The sequence below is a fragment of the Chlorocebus sabaeus genome, chromosome 5 (assembly GCF_047675955.1).
Source record: "Chlorocebus sabaeus isolate Y175 chromosome 5, mChlSab1.0.hap1, whole genome shotgun sequence".
Classification (NCBI taxonomy): Eukaryota; Metazoa; Chordata; class Mammalia; order Primates; family Cercopithecidae; genus Chlorocebus; species Chlorocebus sabaeus.
In genome coordinates this window covers 77,306,093-77,333,694 of record NC_132908.1, presented here as the reverse complement: position 1 = coordinate 77,333,694, position 27,602 = coordinate 77,306,093, and the positions used below count along the sequence as shown (strand labels likewise).

General features: G+C 45.9%; 1 protein-coding gene across 1 annotated transcript in view; it reads left to right on the top strand.

Moving 5' to 3' along the window:
* CDYL2 (chromodomain Y like 2) overlaps positions 1–27,602 on the top strand; it is a 206,483-nt gene that overhangs the window by 117,126 nt on the left and 61,755 nt on the right. Inside the window, exon 2 of the mRNA XM_073015594.1 lies at positions 4,551–5,142. Within this exon, the coding sequence (XP_072871695.1) occupies positions 4,551–5,142 (592 nt within the window). The remainder of the gene's footprint in view (positions 1–4,550; positions 5,143–27,602) is intronic.

Here is a 27,602-nt window from a genome sequence, read left to right as displayed (position 1 = left end):
TGATGACAGTTTGCGAGGTTTCTTGTTGCACACTGGTGCCTCGTGTATCAGTGATCCCTTGAAGAGTTATTGCATGCATTACTTCTGTGAAGCCGTTTCCTTCCTCAGTATCCATTCCTCTTGTTGCTGTTCCAACGGTTGATGCTTTGCTTGGCCCTGCCCTGTTGTAATAGCTTCTCACTGGCAAGAATGTGACTAGGAACTCAAGCTGTTGGAGTCAGATGAACTTGGGTTCAATTCTTGGTTAACCAGCTCCGGACTGTGTGATTAAGGGAAAGGTACCCACCTTCTCTGAGCCTCAGTTTCCTCCCTGTCAAATGAGCAGAATGATATCCAGCCGGAAGGCTGGGCGTAAGATGAAATCTAACACCTGAAAGTGATTTACACAGTTCCTAGAACTATGCATATACCGGTTAAGATGATTGTCATCATTATTAATCCTACTGAGACAGCCATCCAGGTGGCATCCTGGCACCGGTAATAATTGCATCAGCATTTCCCTACCCCCCACCTGCAGTAGAGCAGAGTCTCACATTAGCTGGGATCATGGAGAGTAAATGTTAATGAATTATTTGATTGAGCTCTGAGGAATAGTTCAGCATCTCAGATTGCTTATTTTTGAGAAAAGAAGTTGGTGGGGGTGTGTACACAGGATTTTCTAATATCATTCATTCATTCATTTGTTCATTCATTCATTCATTCATTCATATGTGCAAATAAAGGGAAGAGAATTAATTATTGTTTCCATTTGGAAGGACTGAGCTTCAGATGAAGCAAGTGGCCTACCCAGGTAGAGTGGGGGTAGAGCATCAGGAGACAGAGCTGCCAGGACCAGGGGGGCGAGCTCTCTGGTTGTTTTTTTGTTTTGTTTTGTTTTGTTTTGTTTTTTGGTGTGAGGAGTTATGGGACAGTGGAGGAGGTTTTGGGGGAGCTTAAGAAGAAAGGATTTCCCAGAGAGAGAATGTTGCAATCATATGCAAGGTCAAGTCCTAAACGACTTGGGCTTTTCTTATCAACAAAACAAATTAGAATTCAGGTTCTGTTTGAGGTGCTCCTGAGAAGAGGAAAAGAGTCAGAAGCCTACACAGAGATGTATAGAAGATTAGGTCCCAAGAGATGCCGGAGATCAAAGTATGCCGGGCTGTTTGGGAGCCAGCTTTCCCCTGAGTTTTTCATGGTTATTCCAGTGTTTCAGGAAAAGCAGTGTTTTCTGAACCTGCAAAAACCTTGTGTTTGTTTGCTTTTTTAAATTGGAGGTGAAACAATATATATAAAAGCAGCTTTGTCAACTGAAGTTCATGTTTATCAGACTAATCCGTTCATCTTGTAGTGATCCTGTATCTTAACTCTTTCAGTTTTTCTTTATTATTGTATATTTTACAGATGGGGATACCAAGGCCAGAGAGGTTGGGTGACATGCCCAAGGTCATATGGATAGAAAGTGACAGAACCAGATGTCTTCCTCCACATACCAGGCTATTAGAGATGGTCCTGTTAATACTGCTCATCATTGCTATTGGGTTAAGTAGAAATTGTTGACAAGCCACCCAGTAGCTTTGTGGATGGGACCAGAGGTAGAAGAACTAGCCTTGATGTGCGCCAGCTACCTGTGACTCTGTGATTGAAACCTCCAGTGATTTGGAGGGAACAAACTAAGCTCTGCCTCCAGTGTGGCCCCAAATAGCCATCTAGACCCTGCACCCTTGCTAACCCTCAGCTTTTCATGCAGCCCAACTATGCATAGCCACCTTCCATACATGGAAGCACTTATCTAAGTGGGTCTACTCACTCTTCTTCCCAGGGAGGAGTTGACTGTTTTAAGGGGTCATATTGTGAAAGGTGGAGGAACATTCTGTCTTTAGACACCACCAAGGTTTGTGGTCACAGGAAGCTATCCAACATTACTGTGGAATGCAAACATACATAGTTGTGTATTTCCCACAACAACCCCAAGAGATAGGCACTGTTACTTCTGCCTTGCTCTATGAGTCATCTGAGGCCCAAAGAAGTTTAGTAACTTGCTCAAGAACACATGATAAGAGGCACGGCAGGGGATTTAAAACAGATTATTTTGTTACAAAGCCCTGTTCTTAAATATTTTACTAATGCCATATTGATAAGTGTCATCTATTCATCTACCATCCTTTTATGAACCCACCTCTATCCCCACCTTTTCATCCATCCCACATCCATCCATCCATCCATCCATCCATCCATCCATCCATCCATCTATTCATTTATTTATACATCTAGTCACCCATACATCCCACCTTCCATCTATCCATTTATCCATTTATCAATCCATCCACCCACCCATCCATCTGCCCACCCACGCACTCATCCATTGTATTGACTATTTGTCTAACATGGTCCTCCACTTCATCCTGGGGAAGAAATTTCTCCATCCCGGGAAGTGAGCATATATTTTCTAGAGCTGGAGGCCTCCATGAGAATAAACCACATCCCTTAGCTCCCAGGAAATATCTGGGTTCTGCTGCTGTTCCTAGGTTGGTGTCCTCACAAATGCTGCTGTTTCAGGCCGTGCCAGGTTGCTTACTCTCTTTCCTCCCTCAGTAAACCTGTAGAGAGTTTCTCCCTACAGTGGTCACAAAATGAGCAAAGCTGCAGACTCCTCCAGAAATCCTTGGCATTCTGAAGCATTATTACAAAGAAATACTCAGTAACCCCATTCCTTAACCCGAAGGTTGGATATTGGATTAGTTAGGCATGATTTTACTTTTTAAAAAATGTTACAGAGTTTATGTATTATATCTAAAAATTATCTAATAAATCTAAAAGACATGTTCACAGGCATTTAATAAGGAAACAAATGTTGATAGCCGATTTGGATGGAGATAAATCAATTAAGGAAGCAATTTAAATTGTCTATGAAGAAGCAGTATTATAAAGAGGCAGTATGGTCTAGTTATTTGCATATTTATTAAGTTCAAAGCAAAGAAATGGTTTAATTATTTTGCATAGTCTCTGTTGTACAAAAGCCATTGATGAAACGATCCCACTTTTCAAAGTTTTTTTCTTTTTAGGATTAAAATTCTAAACATACTAAAATTCAAACACGTAAGCATAAACAGCCATATAAATTACCCCGGGTATTCATTACCCATCTTCAACAGTTATCAACTATGACTGTACTCACCTTCGCTCACCTGTTTTATTTTTCTTTTTGTAAGTTTCAGAGGCTTATTCCTCACTCGACTTAATTTTATTGGGTCAAAATTCCATTCTAGAAAAGCATATTATATTGACATTGAAGTAGAATAAACTTTTGAATATAACTGCTTACTTTTTCATTGAAATTTAGCATTTGGGGTGTATAACATTGGGAATTTTCCACCTTCTTTTAATTGAAAAAGTTTCAAATCTACAGCAAAGTTGAAAGAATACTAAATGAACCCTCACATAACCTTCACTTAAATCCAACAGTTATTAGCATCGGGACTGGCATTTTCCAAGTGTATTTTTCCATGGGATTACATAAAGACAGGGGAGGTTTTCTTACCTTTGAAGACATGTAGACAGTAGCTCATGGCTTTGGAGCCTGACACATGAAGGTTCAAATCCCACCAGTATCGCCTCTAAGCGGTGCATGGTAGGCGAGTTGCCTTATACGCAATATCTTCATCTATCAAATGGAAAAACAATAGTGGTGTACAGCCATGGGGACACGTGAGGTGCATAGTAGGTACTCAACAAATGTCACCTATCTCTTTGCCTCCTAGCTGCGCCTCTGTGTTGCAGCTGGGCGAGCTGTGTGGGGAGAACTGGACATTTTCAATTCAAGTCCTTTTTGGTCACTATGGAAGATTTTTGCAGTTAAGAGAGTTAGTGTGGCCTAGTGAGTAAGAAGTGAGAGTGGTTCAAACCCCGGTTCTGCCCTTACTATTCTGGAACTTGGTTAAGTTACTTGGTCTCCCTGAGCCCTCATTCTCTGTAAATTGAGGATAGAAAAATACCTCATTGAGTTGTTGTCCAGGAGAAAATGAGATGGGAGAGTCTATGCCCAGCATTTAGTGTAGTGTCTGCCTCATAAGCACCCAATGAATGTTACTGATCATCGGTATTATTATAAGTGAGGATAAGTTGGCATAGTACCTCTGATATAATTGCTCAATAAATATTACTTATTATAAATTAGGATGAAGAACTCACACCAAATTGGTCTTTAATAGCCTGCGTCTACTTTGGTGCAATGAAAAGAATAAAGATCTGTTATGAAAACTTGCAATGTGATTTCAAATAAAAGTAAGCCTGGATGGACATGAGGCTACCACCAGCTGGGCGTGGCATCTAGAGTGGTCATGGGAATTGACTGCATGTGCCTTGGGTTCCATACAGTGATGTCATAAAATAAACCAGCCTTCTTGAACCCTCCTGCCAGTGTTGGCTTCTGGCATTGAACAGCTCGTGGCTCACCCCCTGGCTAAGGTAGATGCCTCAATCGCAAAGGCTTTATGCTGTTTTTGATGCCTGGAACTGACTTTATTCCTCCCCCTCTCTCTGTTTTCTGACCCTCTCGTCTTGTATCGCAGGTTGAAAGGATTGTAGACAAGAGGAAGAACAAGAAAGGAAAATGGGAGTATCTTATCCGATGGAAAGGCTACGGGAGCACAGAGGACACGTGGGAGCCGGAGCACCACCTCTTGCACTGTGAGGAGTTTATTGATGAATTCAATGGGCTGCACGTGTCCAAGGACAAGAGGATCAAGTCAGGGAAGCAGTCCAGCACCTCCAAGCTCCTGCGTGACGGTCGAGGCCCGTCTGTTGAGAAACTCTCCCACAGACCTTCAGATCCTGGAAAGAGCAAGGGGACCTCCCATAAACGGAAGCGAATTAACCCTCCTCTGGCCAAGCCAAAAAAGGGGTATTCAGGCAAGCCCCCTGCAGGAGGTGACAGGGCTGCCAAGACGGTGTCTTACAGGACTACCCCCAGTGGTTTGCAAATAATGCCCCTGAAAAAGGCTCAGAATGGGATGGAAAATGGGGACGCCAGCTCTGAGAAGGATGAGAGGCACTTTGGAAACGGGTCCCATCAGCCTGGCTTGGATTTGAATGATCACGTCGGAGAGCAAGATGTGGGCGATTGCGATGTGAACCACGCCACGCTGGTGGAGAACGGGCTTGGTTTGTAGCTTTTCTTTCTCTTGGGTTTGGCTCTGGCCATGGCGAAAGGGGAGCTCTGCCTGCAGCTTAGGGACATACATAAGACCCCCCACCTCCATCCCTACCTCTTAGCTCACCAGTGATTCCCCCTTCATCTGTCTCACCTAGAGCTTTGTAGACTCGGTCATAGGCCCGTGTTGGTTACAGACCCTCATGCGTGTGGGGAGGCTAAGCCTCTGATGTTCCAACCAAGGTCTGGAATGGGTCCAAAGTTGCAGACTGTACTTCAAGACACCCAAGGCCATAGTAACCCCTCTAGATCCACTTCTCTGAGGGCAGCTCAGGTCCTCACCCCCAGGACCCAAGGTGTGTGTCCTCAGCGGGCCAGTGCCTCTCAGGTCACGGTGCAGAGCCCTTGCTGGCAGCCTTATCATGCCCCCAGCAGTGTAGCCCAGAGAGGTGGGGTCTGGGTTGGGGTCCACGCCGTCTTCTCACATACAGTGTGGGCTTGGAGTTCACCACGCCAGCGCCTATGCTGGAACCTCTTGCCCTTCTACTGTCTCTAGGTGGGATGATTGGCCTATGTTAGGTCCTGTCTTAGTCTGTTCAGGCTCCTGTCACAAAACACCTTAGAGTGGGTCATTTATGAAAATTGGAAATCCAGTTTCTCACAATTCTGGAGGCTAGAAGTCCATGATGAAGGCACCAGCAGATGCTGCGTCAGGCGAGGGCCTGTTCCTCTTACCTGGTACCTTCTGTGTCCTCACATGATAGAAGGGGCAAGGCAGCACCCTTCAGCCTCTTTTATAAGGGCACTAATCCCGTTTACAAGAACGGAGCTCTTATGAGTTAATTACCTCCTACAGGCCCCACCTCTTAATGTTGTGATTGCGTTTTGTGTTAGGTTTCTTCATATGAAATTTGGGGGAACATAACGTTCAGACTATAGTGGGTCCTAAATGCTGTCTTGACCTCATCCTGCACTAATTCTTTCGGTTTGCACCCTCTTACTCTAACACAGCCTGCGTATGCTGTGTTAGGTTATGGAATTCCTCCTTTTTCCAAAGTCTCTATAGGCAAAATTAAGGAAACAGGAGGTAATGAATGTAGTTCATGCTCCCAAACCTGAGATTTCCTGTGTAGTCACTTTGCTCCTTACCTAAGTCCTTCATGGCATCAGTCTTTCAGGTTAGCTGCTTGTGCCAGTTATCAGTTATGTGCAGTCCCTTACTTCTCAGACACCTGTGTGTCTACCTGGTGGCATTTGTCTCTTTGGCTGCCAGAGATCCAAGCCTTGGAATGTCCAGAAATCTTACAGGTGTGTGAGCAACCATTGCCCAACAGGGCAGGGCCATCAGATTCCCCGATGAAACCAGGGTGCATGTGGGGACAGGGATGCTGGGGTGCAGGGGGAATGGTTAGAAGGGCTCACAGAAGGTTGGGGTGATGAGGCCAACGCACCTCAGTGTGACGATGGTAGATTTAGAGTCCAGAATGTGCAGAACTGGCTCCCCTGAGAGAGTCTGCTGTCTTTAGGGACTCTTGCTGAGAAATCTGAGCAATCCGCGTTGAGGCGCCTGTTTCTCCAGAGAGAGGAATTTCACCCAAACAGGATTTACTTAGCATCTTTGCCCCAGACTGACTCATGTTTCCGTCTGGGGATCCCTGATGCTGACGTGACTGTGCCTGTGAACATATGTAAAAGCTGTTTGTTTTAGAAATTCATCTCTCGAGAAGAAGTGGGCTCGTGTAAATGGGGCTTGGCATAAACACCCGTGTTTGATGTTGCTGCGACGGCTGCCGGCGGTGGCGGAGTTCCCTGTCTCAGGAAGGGTGGCGAGGGGAGCTTTTGTGGCCCCTTGGGTGCAGGGGCAAGGCTCTGGCAGGGTTCCCTGCATTCCAGCTGTTAGCAGCCCCCTCCCCTGCTCGTATGGGGCAACCCAAGAGTAAAGCATGAGGGAGGAAGATTTGCTGACTGTTGCTGACAGTCTGCAGTGTGGAGGAGAGAAGCCAGACTCGCAGAGGTCTACATGAGGGTGTGCCTCTTGTGCTGTGCAACCTTCTGCAGTGAGGCAGATCTGCCAGCTCTGTGCTCTTCACCCTTCGGCTTTGCTGATACCCCCTGGTCCATGATCTGGTGATAAGGCATGGTACCCCACAAGCAGGGGAAACGGGAGAGCCAACCTGTTGAGATCCGTTGATAGTCCTATTAGCTCCAAAATGCTATTCTAGACCTTTCTTGTCTCTGATCTCTTATCTTCCTCATGTTTGCCTGACCTTGTATGTTCTCTACTCCTACTTGAACTATGCCGGCCTCTATTTTGTTCTGTTTTGTCTGTTTCAAAAGGACTCTTGCTTAATCACATCCCATAGCATTGGTGCCCGTGAGATCCTGCTGTAAAGTTAAGGCACTGGCTCTCAGATTCTGCATGTATTAGATTACCTGGCAACTGGTGAGAGATGCAGATCCCATGGAGTCTGATTTCCTTAGTCTGGGGTGGAGCCCAGGAGATGGACTTGTAACAAGCTTCCTGGGTGACTGTACTGCATTTTGAGACGACCTTTGTGGCCAAATTTGTGGGGGGTGGGGCCTTGAAGTTTCACATCAGGTGTCAATTTAATTCAATTCAATACTGATTTTTTTAATCACTTCCTAAGAGTTATTCACCATGCTGGGTGCTTGAAGTAGAGTAATGAAGAGATAGGTATGGACTTTTCCCTCTGAAACTTGCCAGGAAGTTGGAATGCTGTCCCTCTGGCCTCATGCTGAGAAGGTGCCTGAGGCTGGCTCCATGCAAGGAGTAACACATGTGACATACATGTGCATGGCTTCACCATACCCGCAATGACATCTTCTGTGGTCACTGGTGTGATAATTGTCCCAGCCATCAGCCTTTCACATTCTAATCAGAACTAACTTGTTAGCCAGGTTTGGGGGAACTGGGAAGACAAAAAGACTGAGAATCCTTGTCTGAGAGAGAAGGAGAATGTTGAAGAGAGTGGTTTGAGGTTCTTGGACAAGACTCAAGAGAGAGGGGATGCTGTGGTTCCAGAACTTTTCAGCAACAGGCCAGAGGTGTAGTCCAGCAAAACGTGTTTCCATGTGTGTTTTCAGCCAGAGGGAAGCTTTGCTGAAGCCAGTGTTCATGCCCACGTAGCCCTGAATGTCCTCCTTCTACCCTCTTCCCTAACCTCACCTTCCCTGATCTGGACTGAAGGATCCAGTCTCCAGGGGCCCAAGGGTGAGCCCTGGGGCGTTGCAGCACAAAGGAGGGCTCATCTTAGCCCAGCAGAAGGGGATGGGGGATCCTGGCTACAGTTGCACAGCATTTGTTTTGGGGGTGGGCTGGTGCTTTTTATATGGTTTTAACTTCTCTTTGGTGAGTTAAGGTTCTGCATACAGAACAGCAACTTATGTAACATGTTACTCATTTACTGCTGACTTCCCTGATCTGCTGTGGAACAAATGCTAAATTGGGGCTCTGGCGGGTGGTGTTTTGGTTTCAGACTGCGTTTTTTCCCCAGCAGTGTTTGTGGGGCGTGTGCAGCCATTCTACACTGCTCTTGATTCTGAGTCTTCGGTAATGAGTACTGGCTTTGTGATCCGGGGCCCATCTGCCTTAGTATCCCTTGGGGAGCTTGTTAAAATGGGCTCTATCCCAGTTGAGTGAATCAGGATCTCAGGGGGGTTGGGGGTGGATTTTGCACGTTCATGCTGAATTGTAGCAGTCACAGGTATATACGGGAGCTCCAGCAGATGTGTTTGGTTGTAAGAGATGGTTCATAGATCCGTTAGTTGGTAGATCCATCTTTCCTCCCTGGATGTGAAGCTTGTGAGAAGGAATGTGATCTGGTCCTTCAAAGTTTTAAAACCTGACAGTTTCTCTGCCTTGCTTACACTTTCTACTAGACATCTCTCTCTCTCTCTCTCTCTCTTTTTTTCTAAAGTTACTCTGGTTTCATCTGTATGGAAAAGCTGGTGGGTTTGCTAAACCTTGCTGTGGTTCTGGCGTGGTGAACTGCTTAGCACTCTTGTCTAAACAGGCCAAAGCATCGGTGTTTTATGGGTTCACATGGGCCTTTAACCTGTGAAACATCCCTAACTAGGAGCCATCGTTTCTCTTTGAGCCCTAGAATAGCATAAAGACTTGCAGCATTCTCCAAATTACCAGGAAGGTGATGAGCATCACTGTTTATGCCAGGCTTGTGGCCCCATGTCCACATTTCTCAAAGGATGTTTGAGATCCTTTTCCTTGCGTCTTGATGACTGTTGTCTGCTGCACAGACGTTGCATCTCACACATTGCATGATTCAGTGTTTGCAGAATTATCTCTACCATTGAACGAGTCATCCCACACAATACACGCAACATTTGCCATTTTCTCTCCATTGATCTTTTAAAATGATCTCAGCTTTCACTTCTAGAACGTTTGTTTATCTCTTCCTACTCACTTTTTCAATATGATTATCATTTTTCCCTTTATTGAGCATAATAGAGAACCGTGTTTTAAAAGTACTTGGGAAATAAGTGCAAGCATGGGAAGTGCCCTATGGCTTTTGAGAATCTAGGGGCTCCCAAACTTGGATCCAGCATCAGAGTCCCCTGGAGGGCATGTTGAAACACAGACTGTTCAGTCTACCTTCAGCATTCTGATTTAGTAGGTGTAGCGTGAAGCCTGAGAATCTGCACCTCCAGCAGAAGTTCCTAGACGCTGCTGTTGGTCCAGTGAGCCCAGTTTCAGAACTACTGCTCTAGACTAATAAGCCCTAAGATGGTGGGGATGAAAATGCAGATGGTGTTGTGCCTGCCAGGTGGTGGGATTGAGGAAACCTGAAGTGCTTATGCTCTGCACCTGGAGTTGGCATTCATAAGACTTTGTAAATGGAAAGTTTGTGAAATGAAAAGCCGTAAGGTTGAAAGTTTTAGAGTATAAGTACTTCACTGAGATGAGGCCTTGGAGTTTCCGGAGTACCTTGTGTGATTCTCATGGCAGTCCTGAGAGGTGGTTGTTCTACCCATTTTACAGAGGTGGAGACCGAGGTTACAAGAGCCCAGGTTGGGATTAGGAGAGAAACTCAGGCAATTTGACTACAAACTTAACTATAGAACTGGCCTCTATACCATGACCCAGCTGGATTCCAGGCAGTAAAATTTTCCTAAACCCTGATTGCTGACAAAAACATGTTGTGACTGGGGGAGGGTCAAGAGTGCTTGGTGGCACTGCTTGGTGGCACAGGATGTACTTCTTTGACACCCTCTTTGTTTGTTTGTTTGTTTGTTTGTTTATTGAGACGGAGTCTTGCTCTGTCACCCAGGCTGGAGTGCAGTGGTGTGATCTCGGCTCACTGCAAGCTCTGCCTCCTGGGTTCATGCCATTCTCCTGCCTCAATCTCCTGAGTAGGTGGGATTACAGGCACCTGCCACCATGCCCAGCTAATTTTTTTGTATTTTTAGTAGAGATGGAGTTTCACCGTGTTGGCCATGATGGTCTCGATCTCCTGACCTCGTGATCTGCCTGCCTCGGCCTCTCAAAAAGTGCTGGGATTACAGGTGTGAGCCACTGCGCGTGGCCGACACCCTCCGTATTTATTGATAGATGGGTATGGTCTTTCTGAGCCTGAAACGCTGTAAATAACTCCATGCCACTCAATTTGAAAACCTAGATAAAATAATCACTTCCATAGAGAAATACAACTCAACAAAACAGCCTAAAGGAGGGCTAGAAAGCCTGAAGAGAGAAATAACTATTAAAGAAATTGGGCCAGGAGTGGTGGTTAACGCCTGTAATCCCAGCACTTTGGGAGGCTAAGCAGGTGGATAGCTTGAGCCCAGGAGTTCAAGACCAGCCTGGGCAACATGGCGAAACCCTGTCTCTCCAAAAAAATACAAAAATTAGCCAAGTGTGATGGTGCATGCCTGTAGTCCCAGCTACCTAGGAAGCTGAGGTGGGAGGATCACTTGAGCCCAGGAGGTCGAGGCTGCAGTGAGCTGTGATTGCGCCACTGCACTCTGGCCTCGGCAACAGAGCAAGACTCTGTCTCAAAAAAAAAAAAAAAAAAAAAAGAAATTGAATTAGTTGTTAAAAAGTACTCAGAAGAAGCAAGAAAGGAGGAACACAAGGCCCAGAGGGTTTTGCAGGCAAATCTAAACATTCTAGAATAGATCATCTGACCACACATTCTGGAGCAGATAACCCCTCCCTTATCCAAATGGTTAGAGAACAAGAAAAAGAAAATACTTCCAGCTCCTGTGATGAGGTCAGTATGACCTGGATTTCCAAACCAGACAAAGAGAAGAGGAGAAAGGCAAATTATAAGTCAATCTCACTTCAGAATGCAGTAGCAAAAGTCCTGAATAGCCTTCTGGGTTTATTACAGTTCCCTTGATACTTCCTCAAAATTAGGACTGTTTGAGAAACATCTCATTCCTTGCCCTGAACTAAAGGTAATGACCCCAGTTCATTACCTTTAGAATCACCACTGCTTCTCTAGGTGCCGAGCTTGTCTCAGAAGAGGCCCAGGGAAACTGGCTTAGGAAGGCTCTGAGTGTCATCGGCATTAGCCCCACACTATCTGGTGAATCACTGAGAGGTCAGGAAGGGTGCCCCCGGGGCAGCCTCTTGTCAGCACGGGTATCCCTGTATCCACTTCCCTAAGCCCAGCTGTTCTTCCTGACACACTTCAAGTACCCTCCCCAAGGCCAATACACTTTCACTAACCTTTTTGATTTTTACAAGCAGATGATTTTTCCAAATCAGGAACAACAAAAACTTGAGGGTTTTTTAATCTTTTGTCTTTCAAAGTGTGGCAAGTAAGGAACTTGTGCTAATGAACTAACTTAAAACCCTTTGACGTGGTGGTGTTAAGACCTTGTCCAACTTGGCCACTGCCCTGTGCGCGCAGAAAGTGCCAGACTGTGATGGGAAATCTGGCTTTTTAACCAGGAGCAGCTTGACCCGTGGCAGATCCAAGGGGAGGAGAATTGATTCTCCCCGCTTGGCTCCTGAATTCTGGATTTGATTTTGGTGCCCAGAAGAGGATGATGGAGTCTTGACCACTGTCAAGTTTTAGAAACCAACTAATTGCTTTTCCTATCTGCTCAGCTGTCATTTTCCTCCCTCAATGTCCTTAGGAAGGTCTTAGGCACTGTTTTCTCATGGCTATCCATCAAGGGACTTCCAAGAAGGGTGCAGTGGGGGAGTAGAAGCAATCCCCCATCAGGAGCAAGCAGTAAGCGGGTACAGTGTCTGTAGAGGGTTCCAAAACAATAATAAAAATTCAACTACTAATGTCGGCGAAAAAACAGTCTCCCCCCATTGAGGTGGACCCCAGGGCCCTCCTCCACCCTGACTGCTCACACAAAGCAGCCAGTCTTCATGAATGATGATGGTAATGGTGGCAGCGGTGGTGGTGGTAGTGATGGTAGCAATGGTAGCTAATATTTCTTGAGTTCCTACTTCAGGCAAAGCCTAGCTCTTTCTATTTGATCTACTAAATGTGATTTAATTTCCTCAGTGGTTCCCTGATATAGCAGTTTAACAACATAGCAACATGACAAGGTTACCTGGGATTAACCTTGTTTATAGATGGGGAAACTGAGGCTCAGCAAGTGTAAGACACAGCACTGAGGGAAGGAATTAGGGTGTAGTGCTGGGTCTGGTGATGCTGAAGCTGTTGCAGGTCTGTGACCAGTTTTATAAATGAAGAAAGGTACTTTAAGGGTTCAGGTGGAAGCCAACAGACCTTTTCCAGGTGGCAAGGGCATTGTTCTGGCCAACAGCCCTGGGCCTGCCTTCGAGGCATCTTCAGTAGTATCAGAGATGCTGACTTGGCATTCCAGGGAGGTGGGACCTCTGGTCCTGGTGATTTTCCTTAGGACCTTCGATTAAAAGACACACACGCATGCATGTACATAGACATGCACATATTCACATCACACACTCATGCATACATCATATATACACACACCTGCACATCTGTGCATTGTAAAGGCAACTCCCTTAGTTGTCAAAGTTTATTTCAATGCTAGAAGAAATGCCAAAAAAAAAAGGACAAAGATCTTCTCCAACTGATGAGTGGATAAACAAAATATAGTCTTTCCATACGACGGATGTTATTCAGTCATAAAGAGCAATCAAGAGTGGACACACACGGCAACGTGGATGAACCTCAAAACCACGTACGATGTGATTCCATTTATATCAAACGTCCAGAGTAGGTGAATCTGTAGAGACAGAAAGTAGCTGAGTGGTTGCCAGGAGCTGAGGGGAGGAGGGAGTGGGGGGTGACCGCTAATGGGTACGGCATTTCATTTGGGGCAATGAAACCGTTCTGGAATGAGATTATGGGGACAGTTGCACAACTCTGCAAGTCACACTAAAAGTCACTGAATTGTGCACTTTATATGGGTGAATTTTATAGTATGTAAAATAAATCTCAGTAAAGCTGTTTTTGTTTAAAAAAAAAAAAGGAGAAGAAAAGGAAGCTAGCTAAGTAGGATGCAAAATAACAGCTACCATTTCCCTACTGCTTGCCATGTGCAAGGGAGCCTTCTAAATGCTCTCCAAGAAGCTGTGCATTGAATTTCCTCGACAGCCCCCATTTCTACACTAGAAAATTGATGCTTAAAGAAGACACGTGCATTGCTTGAGGTGGGCCAAGTGTCACAGAAGGTGGAGCTGGAATGGAACCACAGTGCCCATTCGTGAGCCCAGGCTCCCATCTGGGAAATGGAAGTGCTCTTAGTGAACCAAGGGACACTGTATTAGTTCCCTATGGCTGCTGTAACTAATTCCTGCCAACTTGGTGGCTTAAAGCAACACCACCTTCTTGCCTTACAGTTCCGGAGTCAGAAATCTAAAATGCGTCAGCAGGGCTCTGCTCCTTCTGGAGGCCCTGCGGGAGAATCCATTTCCTTGTTTTTTCCAGCTTCCAGAGGCTACACGTACTCCTTGGCTCATGGTCCCTCATCTCTCTAACCTTTGCATCCATCCTCACATCTCCTTCTCTTGACTCCAAGCCCCCTGCCTCCCTCTTCCAAGGACCCCTGTGATTACACCGAACCAACCAAGACAATCCAGGATAATCTCCCACCTCAAAATCCGTAACTTTATCACATTCACAAAGTCCATTTTGCCATGTCAGGCACCACATTCCCAGGTCCCAGGGATTAGGATATGATATCTTTAAGAATTTGCTATTCGTCCCACCACAGGCATTTAGGAGAATGTGAGGGGAAGAAAGGGTATGCATATTGGTTTGTATTCTTGAATGGGCACGAAACCAGCTGGTAACGAGGAAATGTTAATTTTTCATCTAGATTATTAAAATTATTTCATTTAAGCCCACATGCACATCTATGAATTATAAAGGAAACTACCTTAGTTGTCAAAGTTTATTTCAATGCTAGAAGAAATAGCAAAAGCTACATCAAGTAGATTATTTCATTCAAGCGAAATAATTATTTTGTTTAAACAAAATCTACTTGGTGTGGACTTCGATATAACTGGCAAGTGTTGAAGTTGACTTAAATTCCCTTGTTGATTTTTTTAAGATTATTTATTTTTGAGATAGAGTCTTGCTCTGTCGCCTAGGCTGGAATGCAATGGCATGATCTCGGCTCACTGCAACCTCCACCTCCCGGGTCCAAACGATTCTCCTGGCTCAGCCTCCTGAGTAGCTGGGATTACAGGTGCATGCCACCATGCCCAGCTAATTTTTTTGTACTTTTAGTAGAAACGGGGTTTCACCATGTTGGTCAGGCTGATCTTGAACTCCTGACCTCAAGTGACCCACCCACCTCGGCCTCCCAAAGTGCTGGGATTACAGGCGTGAGCCACCACGCCCAGCCTCCCTTGTTGATTTTAGAGATGGGAGGCAAGCGCTCCTACAAGACACAAAACACTTATGTAATCCTAGGATACATTTCTATATACTTACTGCATGACAGTGTTTTATTCAAGCCAACGTGAGCCTTCCTGGTGCCCAATGAGCTGCTGTTAATAATGACAATAGCAGCAATGGCACCAACAACAGGTATTTATTAAGCCCTTGCTATGAGTCAGGTGTTGGTGGGCTAAGGATGTTACATTTAGCAGCTCTGTTAATCCTGACAATTCTATGAAGTAGGTTGTCTTTTTATCCCTGGTTTACACATAAAGATATGGAGGCTTTATGAAGTTAGTTAGGCAACTGGCCTGCAGCCTCCAGATAGTAACAAGGTGGAGCCAGAATTGTGATCCTCTTTCTTCGTTTCCTTTTCCTTTTCCTTTCCCTTTCCTTTCCTTTGTTTTCCTTTCCTTTTCCTTATCCTTATCCTTTCATTTTTCCTTTTCCTTTCCTTTGCTTCTTTCCTTCTTTCCTTCTTTCTTTTCTTTCTTACTTACTTACTTTCTTTTCCTGGGCATTTTAAAATGGCTTTCTTACATCACCTTATCCTGTGATATCTGACTTTATCATTAGATCTTAATCACACAGAGGGAAAAAGCTGTTCTACTCATCTCTGTGTATGTGTGTGTCTCTCTGTGTGTGTAGAACATTTTGTATGAACCCACTTGCATTTTGATTTTTCTTCTCAATGTAACATATGTCTGTTACCATCTATTTCCATATTGGGCAACTCTTCATATTGGAATTTTAGTAGTGCCATTTATATGTTTTCAGAAGGATATACAGGTTGAATATCCCCAAGTCCAAAATCTGAAATGCTCCAAAATCCAGAACTTTCTGAACATCAAAATTATGCTTAAAGGAGATGCTCATTGGAGCATTCAGTGATCAGATTAGGGATGCTTAACTGGTAAGTATAATACAAATATTCCAAAATCTGAAAAAATCAGAAATCCAAAACACTTCTGATCCCACATGTCTCGGATAAGGGATACCTAACCTGTGCAATATTTGACTTATGTAGCCAGTCTCTTGTTGTTGGACATTTAGGTTAGGTCTAAACTTCTTTGGTTTTCTTTCATTTTTTTCTGGATTATTTTTCTAGACTAGATTCCCAGAGGCAGGATTATACTGCGAATTTTGCCGTATCCTCCTAACCCCATCAAGAAAAGAATAACGATGACCAGTAAGGTATAATTTTCTAGTTTTGTCATTGCCTTGCCAGACATGTGTGTTTAAGGGGAACAAGAGGAGCCTCAATATCGTTTATTTGCATTTCTTTAGTCTCCACTGAAGCTGAGCTTTTTCTCTGCATGCTCAAGTACTCTTTGTAACTTCCTCTTTGTGGCTGGTTCACTCCTGTCTTTTGATATTGGAGAGAATTCAGATACACAGGGAAGAGGTCTGGTATGGCAAATGAGGAGAGCCCAGAACATGTTTGCTGGTTGGTGAGGAGATGCGTTTAGGGCAGGGGCTGGTGTGCTTAGGGAAAGACTTGGTCAACAGCTGAGAGGCAGGCTGGGGCCAGGTGCAGGAGGGGCCTGGGTGCCAGGGAACCCCCTGTTATACTTGTGACAGCCACTGTAATGCAGGTCATCCGTGGAAGAACTGGTCCTAAATTTTTGATGAACTGGCAGAAATATCAAAATCTGGTTCTGACCTCTACGTCAGTCACTCTGGCCTTCCTCTGGCTTGTCCCTAACTCTGTCCCACCCCCTTTAAACCCACTGGGCAGCTCAACTGATAGACATTTTCCATTAAGGGCTGCCCCAGACACCTCTACTACCTATACCCACCTGTCTGCTCCCTGGAGGGCTATTAATAAGGAGCCCAGGATGTGGGTGACTCCAGGGAAACATCAAAGAAAAGAGATTTGGTAGGGGCTGGGGCAGGAGAGAGAAGCCTCTGCTGGGGTCAGGGATTCCATAGAGAAAAGTCAGGACCCTGGACTGGTTAGAAGAGGAGAACCTAGGAGACGAAACCCTGAGGCAGCCTTCTTTAGATATTCATGTTATTCCAGGGGGTGGAATAACAGCTGGTGAGGCAAGCCCCTGTGTATAAAGCTCCTTTTATCTTCCTCGTGTGCAACCTGACTAGGGTGCAGTGTTCCTGGGAGCGCCAGCCTCGAGGCCTCGATTCGCACTTTTTATATTGCAACATGGCTTCTCCTTGACTTCTTTCATCCTGTCCCAGAAAGAAAATCGAGACCCTGGGGCAAAATGAGCCTGGAAATAGGTTCGTGTGCCTCATGTCATTAAGACGTTGCCATCCACGGAGCCCTGCGGTTTCCTGAAGGCCTCCTGGTGAGAAGCCGCGTGGGTGGACTCCAGCACTCCCTTCTCCATGTCAGCCACAGTAGCTGCTTGTATTAGTCCATTCTCACACTGCTAATAAAGACACACCCGAGACTGGGAAATTTATAAAGGAAAGAGGTTTAATTGACTCACGGTTCCACAGGGCTGTGGAGGCCTCAGGAAACTTACAATCATGGCGGAAGGGGAAGCAAACACATACTTCCTGTGGTGGCAGCAAGAAGTGCTGAGCAAAGTGGGGAAAGCCCCTTCTAAAACCATCAGCTCTCATGAGAACTGACTTCAGTATCACAAGAACAGCACTAGGGTAACCGCCGCCATGAGCCAGTCGCCTCCTGCTGCATCCCTCCCACCACACATGCGGCTTACGGGAGCTACGATTCAGGATGAGATTTGGGTGGGGACAAGGCAAACCGTATTACTCCTGTTTTATTTGTTTCATGTGAAGGTTCGTCATAGGCTTTTGTTGAGGGAAAAGAAGGCAGGAAATGAGAAGACTAAAGACATATTTCTGGATACTCCATTTTAATAAATCTGCCCCCTAGTGACTGGAGCTGCTTGATGAGGTGGTTGTACTCCATGTCAGGGGTTGTTGGGGTGGGCTTAGGCAGACTTAGGCAGACTTAGGCAGAGGGATTCCTGCATGGAGATGGGTGAGATCAGGTGGTCTCCCAGGACCGGGTTAGCTCCTCAGAGCGTGTGTCTGGCTGGGCAGGGTCGTGGCCAGTCTGCGGTCACGCCCCTCATGGTGTGCACTCACCCTCGTGGCTGAGCCATGTATCACCACAGTCCACGTGTGCAGAAATATTCAGCTCATTTCTGGAGGCTCCTTGTCCAAGTTCGGACAGGTGCACAGGGAGCTTTTGCAGCGACCATTCAGGGAGGGAGAACACAGCCTCTGTTTTCGGTGGGGGCACCTGCCCGAGGCCACAAACCATGCCAGAGGATAAGACTTAGCTGTCTTGCCCACTGACCCTCCTGCTTGGCCTCTCCCGATGTCCTAGCTCCCAATTCTGGCATCCCCCGACTGAGTGAGACCCGGGTACTGACCTCTGATTGGCTTTGATGGCTCCACCCATGCACCTGTCTGTTCTCTGCTGCCCCAGATCTGTGCCATCACCTCCCACCATCTGCTTGACCCAGCTCCTTGTCCCCACAAGGCAGCAGTGAGGTGGAGGGGGGGTGCCTAAAGGGGCCACTTCCGACTTGGTTCTGGGGACCATTGTCCTGAGTCTTACAGTGAGGGCAGAAGCACTTTCCATGATCCATGGGGCCTCTGAGTCCTGGGCTGTGGGGCCCTGGGGGTTGGTATATCATCATATCTGCTTCCTCTTCTTGGCACTTTGCTGGATGCTCCTCTGCCCAGCCAGGCTGGTCACCTTGGCCTGTCTCCTGCCCATTATCTTCCAATGTACAGAAATGTGGCACCCACTGTTGACTCTTCTCCTTTATTTTTGCTTGTGTTAATACTTAAAAAAAATCTTTTACTGCCATTTTAGAGTCATTTCCAGAAAGAGGAGACAAATTCGTCAGTGTGGTGTATCTAGGTCCTTAAAATGTTCCTCTTTTTTTCTTTTTCTTCTCCTTTCCTCTCTTCTCTTTATTTTCTAAAGTTATAAATACATGAGTTGTAAAAAATTCAAACAATATGGAAAATATAAGCATTTCATTTTTATTTTTAAATTATTATTATTTGAGATGGCATCTCACTCTGTCTCCCAGGTTGGAGTGCAGTGGGGTGATCTCGGCTCACTGCAGCCTCTGCTCCATGGTTTCAAGTGATTCTCCTGCCTCAGCCTACTGAGTAGCTGAGATTACAGGCACCCACCACTGTGCCTGGCTAATTTTTGTATTTTTAGTAGAGATGGGGTTTTGCCATGTTGGCCAGGCTGGTCTCAAACTCCTGACCTCAAGTGAAATGCCTGCCTTGGCCTCCCGAAGTGCTGAGGAAAATATAAGCATTTTAAAAGTTAAAGTCTCCATATTCTCCCTTCCCAAATCCTATTTAGAGGTGACTTCTGTTAATGTTTGGTTATGGGTCTTTTGGGACTATTCTCTAAGTTTGTATGTATGTATATGTATTTATATATGTTAAATCTATGTTATTTATTACATACCATGTATTATATATGTGATATATATTACATATTTACTTAAATACTTGTTTGTTGAGTGATGAACAGGAATTATCCGATTTCTCTCTCCATGTTTATATGTACTGATATGTATATATCTGTCTATCATCTGTCGTCTATTCATTTATCCATTATTTATCTGTTAGCCAAGGCCTCACCAAGTTGACATCTGAGTAAAGACTGAAGGTGGTGAGAACACCTTGTCCTGCAATTTCTTTTTCGACTTAAAACTTGTCTTGGAACTCTTTCTGAGTCAGGACGTGTGGAACGGCCTCCCTGTTTTTGGCTGCTGGATTTATGGTGTGCAGGGACTTAACTGTTCCCCTGAGATGGCCATCTGGGCTGCCTACAAAGGGACCTGCTCCTGCCAAACCTGGCTAGGGCCAGTCTTTGTAATGCTTTTCCAGGCCCTGTTGTTTTAATTTTAGTTTCTAAATGAGGGTGAGCGTCTTCTCATGTTCCTGCCACTCGTGTCTCTCCCTGAGCATTGCCCGGGTGCCGTCCTCCTGCGGAAACAGTGGTGGCGAGTCAGGGGCATTCAGCCACGTGACCTCGAACAAATGACCCAGCCTCTCTGGGCCAGATTCTTCATTTATAAGATGCAGATATTCATACCTCATGGGTTGGGGGTAAAGAATAAGTGAATTCGTTTATAGGAAGCCCTTAACATTATTAGCTGGCTTGTAGTGGACATTTGATAAATATTAACTGTTATTTCAATTTTTTCCCCTTTTTCCAACGGAGTCTTTGTATTTCCCTATTTGTTTTTTAAATCACTTTACATACATACACATATATGAATCCTTTCCTATGTATGCTAACCAGTACTCAGTAATGGCTGCCATATACCAGGAACTGTTTAGACAAATAACTGCAATACCTCATGCTGTGATGGAGACATGGAGAAGATATTGTGGGGCCATAGGTGAGGGCACCAAAGCCTACTTAGGGGAAGGAATTATTGAGGGCTTCTTGGAGGAGGTGATGCATAAGCGGAATCTGATAAAATGAGCCGGAATGACTGAGGAAAAAGACAGGGATGCCAGGAGGTGGTGACAGCATGTACAAGGGCATAGAGCTGAGGGATAGCCTCTGGGTACCTGTTGACACATCACAAAGAATACAGCAGTCCAGCCAATTCTAGAGCAGCCTGCACAGGAGGCTGAACTCCAGGGAATTCCTCGGGTGGTCAGGCTTGTCTTAAGAACCAGATAGATGAAAGCCTTCCCCATCTCTCTGTGTTCTGCATGTGTGACTCCCTTTGCCTGAATGCCTGCCGCCGTGAACCCTCATGTGAATAGTAACCTCTGCCCATCCTGCAGGTCTGGCTCAAGCAGCAGTTCCCCCATGGAAACCTTTGCTGGCTGCCAGCGTAGCTCAGTTTCCATTTTTATTTGCACACATGGAGTGGTGTTTCTTGGTTGACAGCACTGACCTCAGTTTGTAGTGGTCACGCTGATTCTTTGCATAATCTCTGCCTCTTTCACTAGATCAGAAGTTCCACGAGGGAAGGGATGGTCTCCGTTTTTGCTCACAGCTGTATCTCCAACACCTAACAATGCTGGGCACTTAGCAGGTGCTTAAGAAATGAATGAGTGAGTGAATGAATAGATGAAAGAGAGGACTGCAAACCCTTCTGACATCTGTCACAGCTGCTCATCCCCTGGCCCAGTCTCTCCCTCTCTCCTTGAGTTGTCCTGGGTGCTGGCTTCACAGCCCTTGCTCGTGGTAACATGTCCTGGAGAGCTCATATTTTGTCAGGGCTTTTCACAGCAACGACAGGATTCCCTTCCCATTGGCTCGTCTGGTGATTGTTGTCGACATCTGCCACAATGGCCCTACTTGCTATGCTCCTCTTACCTTCATATTCACGAAGTCACAGTGGACTCTTAATAAAGCGTCAGGCTCCCTCCCCCATCAAGGGCATTGTGAGTTCTTTTCAGCAGGATGCATCTCATTTGGGCTGCAGCCTCTGTATTTTGCGCAGTTCTTCGCTTTGCCTTGATGGTAACACAGAACATGAAGTTGGGGGACTTGTTAATAGAAGCCCCAGTTATGGAAGGATTGTAAGATTTCACCTTTAAAATTGCTCTCACTTTGCAGGTAGCATAGAGGGGAAGAAACTGGTAAGAGCAGGCACAGGCTTTGGAGATAGAGGCTCCGTGTGTTCAAATACAAACATTGCCTCTTAGCATCTCCAAGCAAGTCTTACCAGCTTTTGAGCCTCACTTTTCACCTCTGTAGTACGGGAATAGCAAGCCTGCTGGAAAGGATGAGGCGGTGGGTCCTGACGCCTCATGAGTCTTCATTTCTCTTCTTTGTCTGACTCCACTTCGGGTGGAGTTTCCTACTTTGCTCAAGAATGTGCTTTTCTACCCCATCCTCAGCCTGCCCTGTCACTTTTGCATTGATCCCAGGATATTATATTTTATTCTGTTGCGTAAGCCTGCTAGGCGAATTCAAGAGGGACAGCCTCTGGGTGCCTGTTGCCACATCACCAAGAATGGGTTGCAGGACAAGGGACTCTGTTACTTTTGTGACTTATCCATGGAAGTTAGAGTCTTGAGTTTTCCACTTGCCATCTTGGCGACAGTACCGCTCAGTGGGAGGTTCTGCCTCCCAGTTTGTTCTTTCTTCTTCTGTTCCACTGAAGCCGAAGCTTCTCCCACCTCAGCTCCTTTCCCGATTCCCTCCCACTTCCCCACCCTGGCAGAAAGAGGGTCTGTCCTGAGTTCCTGGAGGTTTAACAAGACATCTCCCTCTCTGGCCTGGCATCCACCAGCGACTCTGCGTGTTACCATGTTGGTGCAAAAGTAACTGCGGTCTTTGCTTTTTTTTTTTTCCTTAATGGCAAAAACCTCAGTTACTTTTTCACCAACCTAATACTTGGTGGCGGTGAGTGAGAAACAACTGGCCACAAGATCTGTGGAGCCCTCATGTGTGCCAGGCATGGCATTGGGTGCTGAGGATACAGCCCAGCTCATATTCCTGTGGGAAGAACTGAGGAAACAGCCAAATATCCCAGTGAACTGTGAGCAGATACGGGAGTGCCCTGCATGAACGTGGATACCACCGCAACAAGGAGATTATAGACACAGCTTCCACCTGAAGGACACATAGAGGTTGGTCAGGCAAAGAGGAGCCGGGAGAGTGTTCTGGACAGTAGGAGCTATATTTTAATTAAGAAGATGTGTAGAAAATACGTAACATCTATTTCGAGCATCATTAATGCCATTTATGATTTCTTCATGAAATATTTATTAAATGACTGCTGTGAGCTAGCATTGTATACCTAGAAGCAGGTCTCAGCGTGCCTCATTCTGGGGATATGATGAATAAGACCAGACACAGTTTAGGGAAGAAAACAAATACATGGGGAAATGACAAATACAGTGAGAATCTCCATACCATGTCAAAATAGCCAACATTTACTGAGCCCTTGCTAAGTAAGCCAAACCCTCTTGCCAGCACTGGCAGTAGCTCAGTTAGTCCTAGCAGGGAGGGTCCTTACCCTTCCCATTTCACAGATGTGGAAACTGAGGTATATGCAGGTGAAACAGCTTGCCTACGGTCTATTAGTCGCTAGGTGGCTGTTCCAGGATTCAGATCTCGTTGTCCTGGCTTGAGATCTAGATTCCTAAATGCTACTTTTCTGCTTCTTGAGGGACAGGGCTATCTGGGAGGCCAGAAGAGAGCTTCGTCATATTTGGAAAACTGTTTAGAATTTTTAGCCTTTTGAGATCATTTTCTCCCCCTACAATTCAGTTAAAGAGGCATTTGCTTTCCACTTGCTATGTGGTGGGGACTAAGGCTGTAGAGATGACCACAGCCGTGTCTTCCAAAGAACTCAAAGCTTATTAAGCTGATTAAGCGATCAGCTGGTCCCCAGTGACCTGCTGCAAAGCTGAGCATGTGAACTCAGGAAGGCCCAGGACACCGGAGCCCTGGGGATGGGCTGTTCCCGGCGCTTGGGGAGGAAGAGACAACTGTCTGGAAGAGAAGCATTTCAAGTGGCCCTGGAGGATTAGATGTGTGAAGGTGGACAGAAATTACATTCCTGGCTAAGGGAACAGCGGAAGTAATGGCTCAGAGGGTGGAAAAGTCGGTTTCAGAGAACCTCAGACTGTCCTGGAAGTTAAGGTGTTTAAGGGGCAAGAGTGGGAGTTAAGGCCAGAAAACAGGATGAGGCCAGACGGTGGATGGAGGCATGTGAGCTTTTGAGCGGAGAGTTGTAAGAAAAGGTGATAAAAATGAATTTGAAAGGAAATCACTTTATACTTTGATACCCTACAGAATAGTTTGCCACATACCAGGATCCTGGTATAATAGAGCTTTTGGAGTCAGCATGGCCTTGGAGGGTTTTAATTCAGGAGACACGATTTGATCTGTAGAAAAAGTTCCTTTTAATTAGGTTAGTTTTGCATTTTGAATTCATGCTTTACCCTGCTGTTTAAAACATTTAGGCAGGGTGCGGCGGCTCATGCCTGTAATCCCAGCACTTTGGGAGGCTGAGGCAGGCGGATCACAAGGTCAGGAGATCGAGACCATCCTGGCTAAAACAGTGAAACCCCGTCTCTACTAAAAATACAACAAAAATTAGCCGGGCGTGGTGGCATGCGCCTGTAGTCCCAGCTGCTGGAGAGGCTGAGGCAGGAGAATGGCGTGAACTCGGGAGGCAGAGCTTGCAGTGAGCCGAGACTGCGCCACTGCACTCCAGCCTGGGCGACAGAGTGAGACTCCATCTCAAAAAAAAAAAAAAAAAAAAAAAAAAAAAAATTAGACATTTGACGATGAACATCATAAGATCATCTAATCACCACATCGAGCACCTCTGATAATGTGAGAACCCAAGCTTTCTTAAAATTCAAAGTGTATGGATTTTGTCGGGCATAATTTTAACATGCCAGATGGCAGCTAACTGTGGCTAAGTTTTTTTTTTCTTGAATGCACCTGTGAATTTGAGCTCCGCTATTGCATTCAGGTCCTGAGAGCAAGGATTCTGTACATGGGACTAGGGGTTGAGACAGTGACTGGCCATGAGATTACAACGCACCTGCAGAGTTCAGGGTGCACATTGGGCCCTCTGGCCTCACATCTCTAAGCACAAGTGGGAGGAGTGATCGGAGGGGTTTTCCAACTCCAGCCCTTCTCCTCCCCTCCTTAAAGATTCTAACCTCCCTGCCCCACTGTTTTGTTTTGTTTGTTTGTTTGTTTTTCTTTTTCGAGATGGAGCCTTGCTCTGACACCCAGGCTGGAGTGCAGTGGTGCGATCTTGGCTCACTGCAACCTCTGCCTCCCGGGTTCAAGTGATTCTCCTGCCTCAGCCTCCCAAGTAGCTGGGATTACAGGCATGCACCACCCACCTGACTAATTTTTGTATTTTTAGTGGAGACTGGATTTCACCATGTTGGTCAGGCTGGTCTGGAACTCCTGACCTCAAGTGATCTGCCTGCCTCAGCCTCCCAAAGTGCTGGGATTACAGGCATGAGCCACCACACTCGCCCCCCCCGCCCCGCCCCACTCTTACTGAACCTAAGTGCTGTCCCGAACTGCTGCCTCTGATGGCAACGCGTTCTTTCTTTCTGATGTGTTGCCACACAGCCAGATCTTGACATTTTAACTTTGCGCCATTGTCCTGCTCCCCTCACACCCAGAACACTCCCCAACATTTGACAGATCTTTTGCGAGTCAACCACAGCCCAGGAAACAGGGCTTGTGCATAAGAACTATCACTTTCTCTTCTTAGAACTGCAGCTGGAAAACCCTCACCCTGCAGACCGCCTTTGGTTCCACTCAAGTGTGGAAGTGATGAGTCTTCTCTTTTATTTAACTCTTCCCTCCACCCCACCCGCTGACACCATTGACGATGGGAAGTGCTCAAGCTTGAACTGTCCCTGGGTTGGTCTGTTCTCTCTGTTAATTGTATCTGCTTCCCAGGATGCTAAGAATGATTAGAACACTGGGGAGATTGGACTGGAAGGAAAGTGCTTTGCACTTGTGTCTTTTAGGGGGCTAGAAGGAGACCCAACACTGCAATTTTTTTATCCTACTTTCCAACCTCTTACTTTTTTCCCCTATGTCTTTTGATCAAGAGGTAAGAACTTCTGTAGGCCCTTCCTTGTAAGTCTAGTGTTTATTCATTTATTCACTCATTCATTTATTCAACAAAGAATGACTTGTGTCCGTCTTTGTGCTGGGCCTCCACTGGTTCTGAAGGTATATGAATAACTAAAATAGCCCTTGCTTTGAAGAATCCATCTGGGGGTGAGGAGGGAGCCAGACATTTAAGAAAAGCCGTATCAGGATATGGAAGGTATCCATGATGATTTTCCTACAGTGTGATTCCCTTCACTGTCCGTATGGTAGCCACCAACCACAGATGGTTAGAGTTATATTTCAATTAGTTAAAATTAAAAAATTAAAATTTCAATAGCCATATGTGGATTCCACCTACTGTATTAGACAATGCAGATATTGAACATTTTCATCATTGCAGGATGTTCTGAATCAGACTGTAAGCTCCTTGAAGGCAGATCCATGTCTGGTTCTGCCCATCAGTATACCCCAGGTGCTAAGCATCTGGTGAACACTCACTAAGTATGTACTGAGTGAACATGGGAGAGGATAATAAGGAGTGCAAAAGAAAGATGTACAAACAACCGGAAGAGAGATGCACTGCTCTGGAAGAATGTGCAGAAGAGATATCCCTGGAGCTGCATCAAAAAGTAGGAGACTTTTAGCAGGTGGGGAAGGGAGGAAGGGTGCTTGCTCTGGGAGGGAGAATGACTCTGGTCTCACTAACTTCCTTCTGTATTCTGATGTCTCAAGCCACCCAAGGTGTTACTATTTTCTTTGCAATGGAAGGAAAATTCATAGCACTCATGCTGTGTTCTCTCCTTGGGCATCTTTGAGAGGTGAGATCTCACTCAGAGCGCCAGATGTGATATAAATACGAGTTAGTCATCTACGTGCGAGATCAACTGGATTGCAGAAAACAAGTGTTTTCATGCATGAGGCCAATACAAACCTTTGTAAGCAGGTTTGACACACGGAGGCTTCAGGATCTGTGAGTGAGGTGAATATGGAAGGCACCATTAGGAAGATTATTACGAATTCGGCGTGGGGTATGTTGTGATTGCTGGAGTGAGTTCCCCCGCCTGATTGCTCATCCAGTCATTGGATGAACACTGGGTTAAGCACGTGCTGTCTTCTAGGCACAGAACTCTGTGCTGCAGACACCAAGGTGAATACATCTCAGGCTTATCCCTCAAGAGGCCACAGTCTGGTAGGGTCTTCAGGCAGGTGTATGGATGATGATAACATAGAGCATCACATGACACAGGAATCAGGTGTAGCATCCACATTTCCTTTCCTCCTTTATTCAGCAAAGACTAGGCTCTGAAAAAGAAAAGCAGAACATCCATCAGAGCCAACACCATGAGGAGGGCCTGAGACCAGGACTAGTTTCAGTGTCTTGATGCTCAAATCCAGCATCAAGCTTGATCAAGATGCTGGAGTTTGACCCTCATGCTGGCACTTCCCAGTGGCATGGCCTTGGGCTTTGGTTTTCTCATCCATAAAATGGGGATGGGGATACAAACACTGTCCTACAGGGTAGTGATGAGGATGGAATGAGACAACCTAAGTGAATCCCACAGTAGGCACTCAGCAACTTGTGAGTATTGCATGGTTGAGAGAAAGGACTCTGGGGAAGATGCCAAAGTGATACTTGGAGTCTCCATTTCAGACTGTTCTGGGGGCAGGTGTAGATCACTTCTACTCCAGCTACCCATAATAATCAAGGAACTGCCCTGTTTTCTAAAGACGGCTGTGGTAAGTGAGGAACCAGAATGGATAATGCATCCCTCAACTGGGGATAGCATCCTTTGGTGATCTGTCTAAACTTTTCCTCCCTTCCTCCCTGCCTGAAGGGAATGTGGTGCTCTTCTGTACCTGGGGTTTGAAATGTTCTTGGTGGAGAACTTGGACATGGTTCCTGTGCCCTGCCAGGAGTGGCTGTGTTTTCTGAAAGGTGATGTGCATGGTAGAAGTGCCCTGCAGTCTGTCCTTGTCTGTCTCCTGCTCTGTGACCTTATCCCAATCCCAGCCCTCCACTTCCTGCCCTCTCAGACAAGCTTACCCCTAG